The sequence below is a fragment of the Mesoplodon mirus genome (genome assembly GCF_964341445.2).
Source record: "Mesoplodon mirus genome assembly, chromosome: 5".
Taxonomy (NCBI): Eukaryota; Metazoa; Chordata; class Mammalia; order Artiodactyla; family Ziphiidae; genus Mesoplodon; species Mesoplodon mirus.
This window is the reverse complement of record NC_138980.1, coordinates 39,691,102-39,703,552: the sequence shown is the minus strand read 5'-3', so window position 1 is coordinate 39,703,552 and position 12,451 is coordinate 39,691,102. Positions and strand designations below refer to the sequence as shown.

The following is a 12,451-nucleotide window of genomic DNA, read 5'->3' as shown; positions in this document are numbered from 1 at the left end:
GTATACACAGTGTGGCAATAAACATCTGTGTACATACATCCTCCTGCACCTGTGCCAGTGTAGCTTGGATAAATTTCTACACGTGGCACTGCTGGGTCACAGGGCTTGTAGATGTTATTTTGAGATACCGGAGGTTTCTTTCGGCCTGTGGAGGAGGGTGCGGGTTTCCCCGCAGTCTCAGTCACTCCCCGTACAGTATTTGCCGGCTATGCTATTGCGCCCCCTCTGGAGCTACCCAGAACTTTAGCTTCACGCAACTGGAATGGGAGAAGGGGGGAGGAACCCCACTCCAGCCTCGGACACCGGATTAATCCCAGACCCTGAGCAGGGAGGCTGAATCTTCCAGGTTCACCCCGGAAGCGGGTGGAATCCTTTCTTAGACCAACATCTGTTCAGCCTAGTGTTTCATATAGGTGGACTCTTTTTTAAAAACTTAAATACATTTACTTAAAAACTAACTTCATGCCACAAACAGCATAAGTGGCAAATCAGTATCACTTGCCATGCAAAATAACAATCCATATTTACTAAAGCGTTCTCCTTTAGTTCTCCCGATAACCTAGCAGGTATTAACATTTTACAGGGAGGAAACTGAAGCATGGAGAGGTTAAATTATGAGCCCACCAGCACAGAGCTAGAGAGCGGTAGAGCCGTTGTTCGAATGCCCGCCCGCGAGCTCCACGCACCTCCAGACTGGAGATAAAAAATAAAGACAATGCAAATCCAAGTAGGTAGACAATTCTGGCTGGATCCTGCGGCCGCCTTAATGTGAGGCCTGCACTGTGTGGAGTTAAAGGGAGGACAGGTCGTGGAGAGCAGACCTGCGCTGACACGACGAAACCCGGCGGATGGAAGGGGCTGCGAAGGAGGGACGGGCCGGGTGTGCGCCCTCGCCCGACGCCCCATTCCTCGCTCAGGGCACCTGCGGGAAGGGCGGGGAATCGCGACTCCTTCCCCGCTGAGCCCTCTCCCTGCCTCCTTCCCGGGCGTCCCGAGGCTGCCCCCCATTCGATGGCCGCAATCCCGCAGGCCCCGCCGCCCCAAAGCCTAGGCCCCCCATACGGCGGAAGCGCCCGCGGGACCCTGACAGTGAAGGTTAGGCGGGAGCCGTGCCCGACCGGGCCACGGCCCCTCGGGCTTCCCGGAAGCTAGGTGCGCGGGTGGCACCACCGTCCCCGGAGCCACCGCCGCACCCTGGCATCGCCACCCCGCGGCGAGAGTAGCGGAGGCTACGCAGAGACGCAGGTGAGCGCGCCGGCGGCGGCAGCGGCGGGGAGGGGTGCCCACTGATCCCTGGTGGCGGGGAAGCGCTGGGCCTCGAACCTGGGGCTCTGATTCTCCGCGGCTCCGAACACGCGGCTGGGTGCGCTGCGGTCCTTGGCCCCGCCGCAATGACCTGCGCTGTGGTCGCCGCGCTGGGGCTGCGCAACAGGGCGACAGCTAGCGTCGGCGGGTGAGGGGGGGAGCGGCCCCGCCGCGGGAGGCCTGGGACCGCGGGGACTTTTATTCTGACACGGCCGGCGCCCGGCTCTGCTTAGTCATGGTGACCTGCGCGCGTTCCGCGCCTCCCCCCTGCGCACTGCGATGGAGGCGCCCGGGCCTGGGCGACGGAGGCGGAGCCCGAGCGCGGCCATGGCGGGGTGAGTGGGGCGGCCTGCGCCCGGGCTGAGGGCGCCACGGGCCGTGAGCGCCCTGCGGCCGTGCCCGGGGGCCGGAGAACCGGGAGATGCGGGACCGGTCTCGGGGTTCCCGCGGCTCCGCTGAGGGCCAGGAGGGCGCGGCTCGAGTCCTGTCCTTTTGTTGGACGGCGCGACTCGCGGGGTGGCCCGGGAGCGACACAAGCCGAGCGAGAGGCCCAGGGAGCGCCGCTCGGACGGAGGCCCGGGGACCCCGGGGCGTTGGGGGGCTTGGTCTGCGCCTTGGGGCTGGCAGTGGAGAGGCCGCGGCGGGGTCACTTCCTCCCTTCTCCAGGCCTTGGCGGCTCAGGCGGGACATGCGCAGTCCCCCACTTACCGCTTCTTGGGGGGAAGTGCCCGGTGCCCAGGGGGCACCGTTGACCCATTGGCCAAAGACCGAGGGGCAGGCCTGGGTCTCGGCCGGGGAGAGGCGGCCAAGCGGCATCCAGGGCCCAGTGGAGGAGGGTGCTCTGGCAGGGACAGTGGAGTGGGCAGTCAGCCAGCCACAGTTTACAGAACCCTGCGGGGTGCCAGGCCCCAGGCAGGATGCAGGGTAGGCACATGAGAGGGTGGGCATAACCCTGACCTACACAGGTCTACCTGCCCTCTGAAGCCTGGGGCTCAGGGCCAGAGGGACAGGCCATCCTTCAACAAGCAAGCAAAGGAGCTCCTTTCCATTCCTGACAAGTGCTGTGATGGAAATAAAACAGGGAGGAGGTGACTCTGAGTCGAGCCCAGAGAAAGATAAGATGAAGAACCCAGGGAGCCTCTTGCAGATCCCCTCCCCCGCCACTCCCCGCAGGACTTTTCAGAACATAACTCATGCCCTGGCCCTCCAGACTCCACAGGGTTCACCAAAAGCCTCTCTTCACTAGTCAGTCTCTCTCATTACACTCCTCCCTGATTCTCTAGATTGTCTCTCATCATTCTGCATCTGAGCCTTTGCACTTGCTGTTCCCTCTGCCTGGAACACTAACTCCCACCCCCAGCTTCTTCATACGTTCACCCTTCTGGTCTCAGCTCCAACAGAGGCCTGGACTACTTGACTTAAAAAAAACTGCCCGCATATCACACTGTCCCAATGCTGTTGTCATTTTCTTCATAACCCCAGTTTCTGCTCCAGTCTTGCTTATTTTACTTATGACCCTTCCCTCCCCAGTGTCAGCTCCAGCAGGGCACAGTGCATGTCTGTCTTGGTCACTGCTGTGTCCCCAGTGCCTAGAACAGTGCCTGGCACACAATAGGTGCTCAATAAATGTTGGTGAGGTGAATGAAGGAATGAGTTGGACATGTCCTAGGAAGGGAGGGGCCACCAGAGAGCTGGAACAGAATGAGCAAAGGGAAGAGGTGGACAGGAGCTGACTGTGAAGGGCTTTGCAAGCCATTGAAGAGTTTGGTTTTATTCTTCATGCCACAGGGAGATGTAGGGGGATTCTGAGCAGGGGAGGGACACCATCTGACCTATGATTTAGGATGGACCCTTGGGCTGGTGAGGCCATGGGGCAGGTAGGGAGTGCAAATGCACACTGCTTCACCTGTGCTTAGGAAGGAAAACTGGTCTAGGAGTTACTTTATCTTAGAAAAGAAGGCCTGGCCCCAGGCCCTCCCCCCAGCCCTGTGCTCTCCCTCCTCTAGGCCCCTGAGTGCCAGTGGTGGTGTTGTCCCTTGTCACCTGGAACCTCATGCAGCTGGAACCCGGGCCTAGTGGGGCTGGGGCCCACACCCAATTCCTGCCCCTGAGGTCACAGCGCCCTGAGGGGGCAGGGGACACGGTGATGTACGCCTCCACCGAGTGCAAGGCCGAGGTGACGCCCTCCCAGCACGGCAACCGCACCTTTAGCTACACCCTGGAGGATCACACCAAGCAGGCCTTCGGCATCATGAACGAACTGCGGCTCAGCCAGCAGCTGTGTGATGTCACACTGCAGGTCAAGTACCAGGATGCACCAGCCGCCCAGTTCATGGCCCACAAGGTGGTGCTGGCCTCATCCAGCCCCGTCTTCAAGGCCATGTTCACCAATGGGCTGCGGGAGCAGGGCATGGAGGTGGTGTCCATTGAGGGCATCCACCCCAAGGTCATGGAGCGCCTCATTGAGTTCGCCTACACGGCCTCCATCTCCATGGGCGAGAAGTGTGTGCTCCATGTCATGAATGGTGCCGTCATGTACCAGATTGACAGCGTGGTCCGCGCCTGCAGCGACTTCCTGGTGCAGCAGCTGGATCCCAGCAACGCCATTGGCATCGCCAACTTCGCCGAGCAGATCGGCTGTACCGAGCTGCACCAGCGTGCCCGAGAGTACATCTACATGCACTTTGGGGAGGTGAGCAAGGGGAGGGGACATGGAGCCAGGGCTTGGGAGCAGCATCAGAAGGACCAGGGAACAGACAGGTAGTCATCACTGTCTCCCCTTAAGATGTGAAGGGTCAAGGCAAGGAGCTCGAGAAAAATGGGGTTCTGGTTTCCTAGTCTACATATTTGGGGCAACTCTGGGAAACAGCGAGGAAAGTGAGGTCTTCATGGGTTTCTGGGCCCCCTGGTCTCTCTGGGGTCAAAGGTGGGGATAGGGTGCAGTGAATATGTTGGCAGTTCCACCCTGGTGTGCTGAGCAGGGCCCGACCTTTCAGTCAGTCAGCCAGTATTTTGAACACCCATGACATGCTGTTGACTGCAAGTATGACCCTTACACATGTTTTCTTTCGTCCACGGAGTGTTGTCCTTGCACTATTCTTTGTTTCATTTTCATTTTTAAGTGGAGGAAGTTGTGAATAGAGAAAATAAGTGCTTGTTGAGCACTTGCTGTGGGCCAGCCCCTGTTCTGAGTGATTTTCATCCTTTAAATCACTGAATCTTCCCAGCTCTCCTAGGGGGAGGTATGCTTTGGAGTGCCTTCTTGGAAGTTTTCAAAGCCATCCTCCAGTGGCTGGGACCGGCTGGGGTGGACACTACCCTGATCCCCACTCCTCTTCTTCTCTACCACCTTGGGGGTTGTCCACATGCCCCAAGAAGCTCTGGCATTAGTCCTAAGGCCTGTGGCTTCCAGGAGGGCAGTCCAAAAGCAAGGCTCTCCCACTGACCTGCACAGCATTGGTTTCAAGGGATTGCATGGGCTTGGGGGTACCAGAAAATTGGGAACCCGCTTATGTGGGGTGACTGAAATTATTTATATAGACCAGTGCCTGGCAAGAAGTATTTACCCTAGGAGTAGCCCTGCTATGAGATAGCTACTAATTTAATCCCCTTTTTATGGAGGAAGGAAACCAAGACCTCGAATGTTTCAGGTCTTTGCCCAAAGTCACACAGTTAGAAAGTAGTGGGCCGAAGTTGCAACTCAGGCTGTTTTCTTCGAGCCTGAGCTTTTTTTTCTTTCTAGAATATCCTATTGCTATTGCCTTTGTAGTCTGTCTGTTATTTTGAAAAGTAATTTCCTTAAAAGAAAAGGGTAACGTTCTTATAGTTCAAATACAAAATCATACAGAAACGTACATGGTACATTGTGTCCTTGCCCATTTACCTGAGTACTTATGTACTACACGCTTGGCTCATGTAATGTAACTCATTTGATCCTCACAAACTGTGAGGTTCATACTATTCAAAGCCCCATTTCACACCTGAGGAAGCTGAGGTCGTCAGAGGCAGGTTGAGTGACTTGTCCAAGGTCATAGCACTGTTGAAGGGTGGGCTGTGGGGGTGGGGAGGTGGAGAGAGACATGTAAGTCAGCCCATCACACAAATGCCCTCTGCAGGTGGCCAAGCAAGAGGAGTTCTTCAACCTGTCCCACTGCCAGCTGGTGACCCTCATCAGCCGGGACGATCTGAACGTGCGCTGCGAGTCCGAGGTCTTCCACGCCTGCATCAACTGGGTCAAGTACGACTGCGAGCAGCGGCGCTTCTACGTGCAGGCGCTGCTGCGGGCTGTGCGCTGCCACTCGCTCACACCCCACTTCCTGCAGATGCAGCTGCAGAAGTGCGAGATCCTGCAGTCGGACTCCCGCTGCAAGGACTACCTGGTGAAGATTTTCCAGGAGCTCACCCTGCACAAGCCCACACAGGTGATGCCCTGCCGGGCGCCCAAGGTGGGCCGGCTCATCTACACGGCTGGCGGTTACTTCCGCCAGTCACTCAGCTACTTGGAGGCCTACAACCCCAGTGACGGCTCCTGGCTCCGGTTGGCGGACCTGCAGGTGCCAAGGAGCGGGCTGGCGGGCTGTGTGGTAGGCGGGCTGCTGTATGCCGTGGGTGGCCGGAACAACTCCCCCGACGGCAACACCGACTCCAGCGCCCTGGACTGCTACAACCCCATGACCAACCAGTGGTCGCCCTGCGCCTCCATGAGCGTACCTCGAAACCGAATCGGGGTTGGGGTCATCGATGGGCACATCTATGCTGTCGGCGGCTCCCATGGCTGTATCCATCACAACAGTGTGGAGAGGTGAGTGGCGGCGTCTGGAGGGTGGGCTCCAAGGGTTCCACTGCTGACATGTCCCAAGCCATTGGGATCTGGGGGTGCCCCCTGTTGTTGAGTGCTTTTCTCTGTGCCTTGCCTCCAGGGAGTGGAAGCCTCAAGGTGAAGCTAAACTCCTGGGAGATTTATGGTCGTGACCTTGGATGATGTGTCTGGGCCTGGGAACTGTTTACAGGGCCACCACAAATGCACACAGCAACTTTATGCAGCTTTCGAAAAAGTTTCATCAGTTTGAAATTGTTGTAATGTGCTAATTTTGTTAAAACATGACACCTCACTGCCATCTGTCCACAGATTGTTGTCATAAACATATGTATGAGGCCTGTTACATGGTAGGTCCCCCCTTAGATGTGGTGCCCTTGTGCAATACACAGTCTGCACAACTGTGCGTGGTGACCCTGTGTTTAGAGGCCAAGTATTTTGGGCTTTTGACCCTCCTATAGCCTAGTCCTCTGCCTTCTTGTTTTCCAGAGGTGTGAGCCAGAATACAGTTCTCACCTGGAACTTGTTAAAACAGACTCCCCGGCCCACGACAGGGGATGCTGGAGATCTGGCATTGGTGGATTTGGAGTGAGGCTGGGGAGTAGGAATTTTAAACAACACCCCAGAGGCTTCTAATGTACACGGTCTGTGAATAGGGTCATGAGATGATGCATCACCCTCAGCAGGCCACTTTCGAGAAAAAAAGGGGCCCTATGAATTATTCCAGGAGCACAGGCCTGAACTGGAAGTGCCTGGGCCAACTGGGACATATGGTTACTCCGTCTTTGAGCATCATACTTTGAGAAGAACCATGCCAGAGGGTAGCCTAGTTGTTAGGACTGGGGTTCTGGGTGTCCAAGAGAGCTGGATCAAACCCCAGGTCTGCCACTTCCTGGGTGACCCTGGGTATGCCATCTCACCTCTCTGTGCCTCTGTCTTGTCATCTGTGAGGTGGGGGACGATAGCGAGGACTCCTTTCCCCACCAGGCTGTGTGGGGCTTTGGTGAGATAACACGTAACACTCAGCACAGGCAGTATGATGGAGCCATTGGGGTCCAACAGATGTGCATGTGACCTTGAGCAGATGGTGGCTGTGAACCTCAGTTTCCTCATCTGGAAAATGGACCTACTGATAACTTGTGTTTTGGGGAATCCTTGTGAGAATTAAAGAGTTCAAGTGCCTAAAGACGTAGCAGAATATCAGTGGGGGTTAGTGTTCCAGGTCAGCTGTGGTTGCTGTTGTCATTGTTATTATGTCGTTGCAGGTATGAGCCAGAGCGGGATGAGTGGCACTTGGTGGCCCCAATGCTGACACGAAGGATCGGGGTGGGAGTGGCTGTCCTCAACCGTCTACTCTACGCGGTCGGGGGCTTTGACGGGACGAACCGTCTTAACTCAGCTGAGTGTTACTACCCAGAGAGAAACGAGTGGCGAATGATCACACCCATGAACACCATCCGAAGTGGGGCAGGTGCGCAGGGGCTGCGGGGAGGGGAGAGAAGAGGAACACCCTCCCACCCCTGGGCATGAAACTCGGCCAGGCCTCCTGTTTCAGCCTTAAACCCCGTGGTACACACAGGAGAGCTAGATTCTGATAGAGTCCATGCTCTTCTCTCCCGGCTTTGTTTCTAAAGGGTTACTCGGGAAAGGGGAGAAGGGGGAGGAGAGGGTCCCTCCGCCCAAGAAGGTGGTGGCTGGGGCCTGCAAGGCCAGGCCCCAGAGTCACCCTCTCTGCGTGGTACCACTTAGGAGTTTGCGTCCTGCACAACTGCATCTATGCTGCGGGGGGCTACGATGGTCAGGACCAGCTGAACAGCGTGGAACGCTACGACGTGGAGACAGAAACGTGGACTTTTGTAGCCCCCATGAAGCATCGGCGAAGCGCTCTGGGAATTACTGTGCACCAGGGAAGAATCTATGTTCTCGGTGAGGCCCTGGGGGTGGGGGCCTGGGTGGAGAAGCCTACCTAACCCCATCTTTTAGGGGCAGGCTCCAATCCTGGCAGGAAGGCATCTTGTGGTTTCTTCTCCTTTTTTTCCCCCTGCCCTCGGAGGGAGCAACCATCCCTTCTGCTCTCCCTGCAGGAGGCTACGACGGTCACACGTTCTTGGACAGCGTGGAGTGTTACGACCCAGACACGGACACCTGGAGCGAGGTGACCTGCATGACATCTGGCCGGAGTGGAGTTGGTGTCGCTGTCACCATGGAACCCTGCCGGAAGCAGATTGACCAGCAGAACTGTACCTGTTGAGCCACTTTTGTTTCTTGGGCAAAAAAATGTTCCAATCCAGAGTACTGTCGTCTTTGTACAAAAACAGGGACAAAAGAAAAGGCTACAGAGCAAATGCTTGTCCTCCAGGATGGGAGGCTGGGATGCCTCAGTGTTAAAATGACAACTCGAAAGAAAAGGCCAGAATGGGAACCCCTGAGCCCATCAGAGTAGTCCCAGGAATGTCCAAGAGAGCCTGCCCGGGAGGTGGGTGGGGGAAGGGCGGGCCCCCCAGGGAGAGGCCCCTACACCTGCTACCCCGAGACCAGGCCTGGGTCCCACACCAGCAGCCACCACCTCCCTTTGGGATGAAAGCAGGTGCCGAGGACAGGCTGGTTTTTGTTCCCTGCATCTTCGTGATTGGTTCTTGGAGGCCTGGGAAGGAGCCAACTGAGGCCTCAGGGGCTGAGGCCCCTGCAGAGGTGTGGACCCCGGGGATGGGCCTGTACATAGAAACCATTGGGTATCGCTGCCCTGGACAGTCATTTTGTTGATAAGTAACCCTGTAACTTTCCATTGAAAATAAAGAACAAACTAACTAGTGTCTTCCACCCGGGCTCTCAGCTGGAGGTCTTGAACCAGTGGGAGAGGAAGGACTCTTCTCCTGAAATGCACTCAAGTCTTTGATTTAGGGCTTGGATTTGAAACCAGTTTGTTATCTCGGCCCGTTGAATTTTGATATGTAGGTTATCTTTCTCCCCATGGGCAAGCCACACAGGGCTCACTTTGTCACTTTTAGCTGCTTTGCAGACAGTGACCCAACTCCTTGACTCATCTCCTAGGGCTCCCTGAGGTTAATTGCACATGCGAACAGTTTATATTTTAAGGCAGACTATCCCCAGCACACCTTCCAAATTCCGTGAAAGTTCATCCGTCATCTTTATACACTTCAATAATGTAGACTGAGCCTTTTATTGTATTTAGGTGCCTGGGACAAAGGGGTTCTTGAGAATTTTCTTAGGCAAAGGGTTCAACAGCCTGGTTCCTTCTGAACTATATGTGTGCATGGAGTATGTGGTCTGGATCTTTTCTTCTGCAAGTCAACTCTGTTCGTGCTGGGGGAGTGGAGGAAAGAAGAATGAAGTATGGTCTCAACTATTGGGGATTTCACAGGTTCTTCCAAACAGCTTAGAGGAAACATTTGATTCCTTCCCTGCCACGAGCAACAAGAGAAGCCACCACAATGAGAAGCCCGCGCACCGCAATGAAGAGTAGCCCCCGCTCGCAGCAGCCCGCACGCAGCAATGAAGACCTAACACAGCCAAAAATAAATTTATTAAAAAATACTAATATCAATAAAAATAATATATTTTTTAAAAAGTATCCAGTTGGGGAGAAAACAATTTTTATATTAGGTCTCTCTGTTCATGAACTTGGTATATCTGTCTATTTAGTGAAGACTTTGCTGTCCTTCAGGAAAGCTTTATAATTTCTCCACAAAGGGCTTGCAGTGGGTTTTACGGGAGTTTTATAGGCCTTGCTGCTCTTGTCAATGAGATCTTTACTCATCCTTTTAAATTGATATTTCTGTTATGGGGAAGTTGTTGATATAGATGTATTGATCTTCTGCCAGCTGCTTTCTAGTATCTTTTTTTTTTAGCAGATAGTCATCTACAAATACTGATATTTATTTGTCATCTTTCCAATAGTTCTACAACTCATTTCTTTTCCTTGTCTTACAGCATTAGCTAAGACATTCTATACAATTTTGATTAGTAATGGTAATAGTGGGCATAGTTGTCTTCTAACTCTAAGGTGACTGCTTCTAATGTTCCACCATTAATTCTGATACTTGCCAAAACATTTTCTGTAATCTGTGCCTTAAGTTTTGCTGGAAACTTTATCGAGTTCAGGAAGCTCCCTCCTATACCTAGTTTGCTACATCTTTTTTTTTTTTTTTTTTTGCGGTACGCGGGCCTCTCCCTGTTGTGGCCTCTCCCATTGCGGAGCACAGGCTCCGGACGCGCAGGCTCAGCAGCCATGGCTCACGGGCCCAGCCGCTCCGCGCGCATGTGGGATCCTCCCGGACCGGGGCACGAACCCGGGTCCCCTGCATCAGCAGGCAGACTCTCAACCACTGCGCCACCAGGGAAGCCCTGCTACATCTTTTTTAAAATCATAAATGGGTGTTGAATTTTCTAGATGTCTCTCATTCAATAGGTGGGTGCCAAGAAACTGCATTTCTAACAAGTTCCCAGTTGATGCTGAAGCTGCTCGTCCAGGGACCACATTTGGAGACATTGGCATAGAACAAGAATAATGGGTTAAAGGCAAATTCTGAGAAACAACATTTAAGGAGAAGGAAGTAAGAGAAGGCCCGATAGAAGCACAACAGCAGTAGAAAATTGTGAGAAAAACTAAGAAATGTACAGTGTCACAGAAGCCGAGTGGTGAAAAATTTGAGCACAAAAAGTTTAAAAGAATCACACTATTAAATACAAAGTGGTTCAGAAAGAGACCTTCAAATGCTCACTGGATTTGGCGATTGGAAAGTAAGCTTACTAAGAACGATTTTGGTAGAATTGTGAGGGTAAAGCAATAGATTCTGCAAATGTTTATTGAGTGCCTCTTTAGAACAGGCACTGTTGCCGAGGATTTAACACTGAATCAGTGAAGGATGCTGAAAGAAGGAATATCTCTTTTGAGACATTTGGGTGAGAAGAGGCAAAGAAAGTACACATGACAGCTAGAGAGGAACGAAGGGTTCAGGGAGGGTTTGGGGTTTTGCTTTTAAGATTCAGAAGACAAAGCATGTTTATAAGCTAAGAGGAAGTTCCCGTATAGAAAGAGAAAACAAAGATGAAGGTGAAAGGATGAACTCATAGTGATGATGAGCAAGTAACTTCCCACTCTTAATTAACTGGACAAGTCTAGGGTAACTTTCAGCTCTGTGAAGGCCACTGTAGTTCTGGATGCTAGAGTACCTTGCTTTGTGCAATACAACATACCTTCAATTCAAGGACTATCTTCTCCCTTGGGAGTGTATTCTGGTGCGTTTGTTTTTTAATTGGGTGAAGGAAGTATTTATTACTTGCAACAAGTAAGGAGAACACTAGGGATCCTGGTTTTAAAATATAAATGTTAGTGGGAATATACAGTATTGCAGAAGATAGAATTTAAGAAAATTAAAAGAAAAAAGAATAGAGAAAAAAGACTAGTTTTGAGACCCATATCTGTCACTTACTAGGTGCAAATCCTCTCTGGGCCTCATTTTCCTCCTCTGTAAAATGGGGAATAGTAACAGTATCTAGCACCTGGCACACAGTAAGAATACAATAAATGTAGTATTACTGACTAGGAATGAGATAAGTACTAGAAACCTGAAATGCTAACATTAATTTGAATTATTGAGGTTTTCAAAGTCAGAATGATAATGATAACATTTTATTACCTCAGAGCACTAAACCTGCATTACTTAAAATTCCTCACCGGCTCTCATTACCTGTGAAAAAATCAGTGCTTTCACCAACCCACCTGTCTTATTTTATGATGGTTTTGTAGCTCCCCAAGACCCTCAGGGTTGATGCAGGAAGTGTGGCCTAAAAGGAGTGCAGCACCCTCTTGTGGGCCTTTGGGTAAAAAACGGAACTATTTCCAGAGAAGAAAAGGAGCAAGATTGGAGAAGCCCCAGAGTGTAGAATGCCCTGGTTTTGGCTTGTTCCTATTTTTAAAAAAATCAGCATTCTTCAAAACTCCTGGAAAAATTATATTTTTATAAATAAACAAGGACTCTCCCTCCTGTGAGCACCAGCACCAAATCCACACCTCAGCATTGTAACTTTGTTTTTATTACACCAAATTTTAAGCCGGACACCCAGGAACACTTTTCAGACTACACATCCCAGGATCCCCTGGGATTTATTCAGTTGATTTAGACAACATTTGTGGGAAATTCGAAACTGCAGCCCGATGCTGACGTCAGCTACCTCTTTGCCTTCACTTGCCCTCAGCTTCAGGGTCAGGAAAGATTAATAGCATTAGCCAAGGAGTTGGTGTTTCTTTCTTAAGTCTCAGCTATCGCAGGTGGATTCTCTTTCGTTTCTAGCCCATGTGTCTCCCTT

General features: G+C 52.4%; 1 protein-coding gene across 2 annotated transcripts; it reads left to right on the top strand.

The window, feature by feature from the left end:
• Positions 1-720: 720 nt before the first annotated feature.
• Positions 721-8,413, top strand: KEAP1 (kelch like ECH associated protein 1). Of its 2 annotated transcripts, none has more exons than XM_082622119.1 (6): positions 721-1,245; positions 3,312-3,997; positions 5,421-6,106; positions 7,387-7,592; positions 7,871-8,047; positions 8,206-8,413. In XM_082622119.1, exons 2-6 carry the CDS (start codon positions 3,359-3,361, stop codon positions 8,370-8,372), a joined length of 1,875 nt encoding a protein of 624 aa, XP_082478245.1. In that variant the 5' UTR covers positions 721-1,245; positions 3,312-3,358; the 3' UTR covers positions 8,373-8,413. The 2 variants fall into 2 exon arrangements, with proteins under 2 accessions (XP_082478245.1, XP_082478244.1); XM_082622118.1 differs by lacking the exon at positions 721-1,245 and adding an exon at positions 1,543-1,640.
• The last annotated feature ends 4,038 nt before the right edge of the window (positions 8,414-12,451 follow it).